At 74.3% G+C, this 2,364-nt stretch overlaps 1 protein-coding gene across 1 annotated transcript in view; it reads right to left on the reverse strand.

Moving 5' to 3' along the window:
- Positions 1–739: 739 nt before the first annotated feature.
- Positions 740–2,364, reverse strand: part of H696_05865 (hypothetical protein) — a 5,847-nt gene continuing 4,222 nt past the window's right edge. The window contains exon 9 of the mRNA XM_009499662.1: positions 740–2,209. Within this exon, the coding sequence (XP_009497937.1) occupies positions 1,580–2,209 (630 nt within the window). The 3' untranslated portion in view covers positions 740–1,579. The remainder of the gene's footprint in view (positions 2,210–2,364) is intronic.

A 2,364-nucleotide genomic window follows, 5' to 3' on the forward strand; every position in this document is an offset into this window, starting at 1 on the left:
CCCCCCCCCCCCCCCCCCTATAACCCGAGTCGGGAGGGCACGAAGACGCCCCAAGGCGTCCGAGGCCCCGCCTCCACCGGGCCCCCATCCGGCCCCTCACGCACACATACACACGCACACACGGACCCTTGGACGAAAGATCTTCAAAGCAAAAGGAGGGGGCCTCGCCCACAAGGAGGGGCACACCCGACGTGCTGGGGGCAATCATTCCCGGACGGGGGCCACCGCGCCGAGCCCCAGATATACGGCTTAACTTCCCCGCTGCGCCGTGCAGTTTAATACCGTCATCACGTGCGCGGCCCGTCGTATCACCAGGACTGCACGTGTGCGGCACGTCCCTGCACGGGTTCGTGTCGGCCGCACCGGCCTGCCCGCCCCCCGCCCCCCCCCCGCGCGCTGCCGTCGCCCCCTCGCCACGACCGACGAGCCCCACGGCCGCATGTCCCCGGGCCCGGGGCGGCCCGCCGACCGAGAGCAGGGGGCCCAGCCAGCGGCGGCAGCCCGCGGAGCATGCCGAGCCCCCTCGGTGCCCTTGTTCCCTGCGGGCCGAGAGGGGGCCCGAAGCGCCTGGACACACGCCCAGACCACCGACAGCAGGGGGCCCCTCCTCCGCCCGCCCGCCTGCCAGGGGTGGAGCAGGGAAACCGCCATGGCGCTGCTCCGGCCTGTGCTTGGTGCGTGTGTATTCCCTCCCGGCAGCCAACAAGAGCAGCTGCCACCGAAGGGGCGGGGGGGGGGGGGCTTACCCGAGCACGGGGCATCTAAAACCCCCTTCCCCCCCGACCGCCCTGCCCTGGCCGAGTGCACTCAAGACGCGCACGACCGCCGGGTGTCATGACTGGGCAGGGAGCGAGTGAAGGGTGCCGGGATATCGCCGGCCACAGCGACGAGTGCGGCCCGGCGCTCGGCCAGCAAGCGCACCGGGTGGCGGGGGGGACGGCGCCATCCGACAAGAGCAGGCCCATTGTGTCGGGCGCCCGGCACCCCGCCCAGCTTCATGGACCCCGGGGGAGAGGAGGAAGAACACCCGCCGGGAGGGGGGAAACAAGCAGGGTCGAGGGGGAAAAGCCACCACGCGGATCAGCATGCCGGCGCCCTCCGAGAGGGCCAGGTGCGCGCGTTGCTGCTGGCCCCACGCGTGTCACCTAAAAAACGCCCCGCGGCAAAAGCCCCCCGGCCACGGGGCTGCCCGCCCGTGCCCCCCTCCATCCACAAGCCCCCGCGCGGCCGAGCCGCCGGACCAGGCCGCCCGGAGTCCCGGGGACGGAACGCCGCCCCCTGGCCATGGAGAGGCGCACACGCTCGCTCCCGGCAGCGCCCTCGCCAGCAGCCCCGGCGCCCGGGCGCGCCCTCGAGAAGAACCGACAGCGACGCCGGAAAAGGGGAGCCGAGCAAGCCCATGGACCGCACCGGCAGGGGCCACATCGCAAGCACCCGGCGGCCCGCCCATTGCAGGTGCCCATGCGGAGGGCCATCGGCCGTGCCGGAGCGCATGCGCAACCCCCACCGACCACCGGCGCCAGGCCCGCACACCGGGGAGCATCCATGGCGCGAGGGCCGGGGTGGCTGGCTGCGCCCATCAAAGTGGCCCGACGCCCGAATCGCCAGTCCCCCGGCGCGTCGCCACGGACGGCGCCGAGGGCGCGGCCTCGGCTCCGGCGTCCGTCGATGCCCGGGTCTTGGCCTTCCGGCGGGGGTCCTTCGCCCGCGGGCCGGCCTGGGACCGTGCGGCGCCCTCGGCCTCTTCCCCGCCCCGGGCCTTCGGCGGAGTCCCGGCCGCGCGCGAGGGTCTCCGGCTCTTGGAGCCGCCCTCGGTCTTGGGGAAGCCCCCGCCCGTGGGAGCCCCCGGGGATGGGGCAGGGGGCCTGGCCGGCTCGAGGCTGTCCGCGGGAGCCTCGCCGCCGGCGGAGCCATGCACCCTCGGAAGATCCTGGGCCTTCGGCCGAGCGCCGGCCCGCGAGGAGCCCCTGGCCGCCGTGTCCAGGACACCATCGCCCGCTGGCCGGGCCTTGGCCTTGGCGCCCTTGCGCTTCGGCGCCTTGGACGCCGGATCGGGGGCCGGGCCGCCGGGGGCCGCCGGGGGCCCAGCCCGCATGGTGCCGGCCCCGGGCCGGCCCCCGTGCCCGACCGGCCTCAGGTTGTCAAGAGGCCCGGCAACCAGCAGCCCCTGGCTGTGGAAGCGCCGAATGAGCTTGTCCCAAAGGGGGATCTGCGGCCCGCGCACGGTCCACGCATCAAGGCACATCGGGGGAGGGGGGTCAGTGAAAGGGGCCGATCAGTGCCAAGGAACACCGAGGGGAAAAAAGCAAGCAAGGAGGAGAGAGACGGAGCAGGCGAGAGAGAGAGACAGAGGGAGAGAGGGAG

The sequence above is a fragment of the Fonticula alba genome (assembly GCF_000388065.1).
Source record: "Fonticula alba strain ATCC 38817 unplaced genomic scaffold supercont2.15, whole genome shotgun sequence".
NCBI classification, from domain to species: domain Eukaryota; order Rotosphaerida; family Fonticulaceae; genus Fonticula; species Fonticula alba.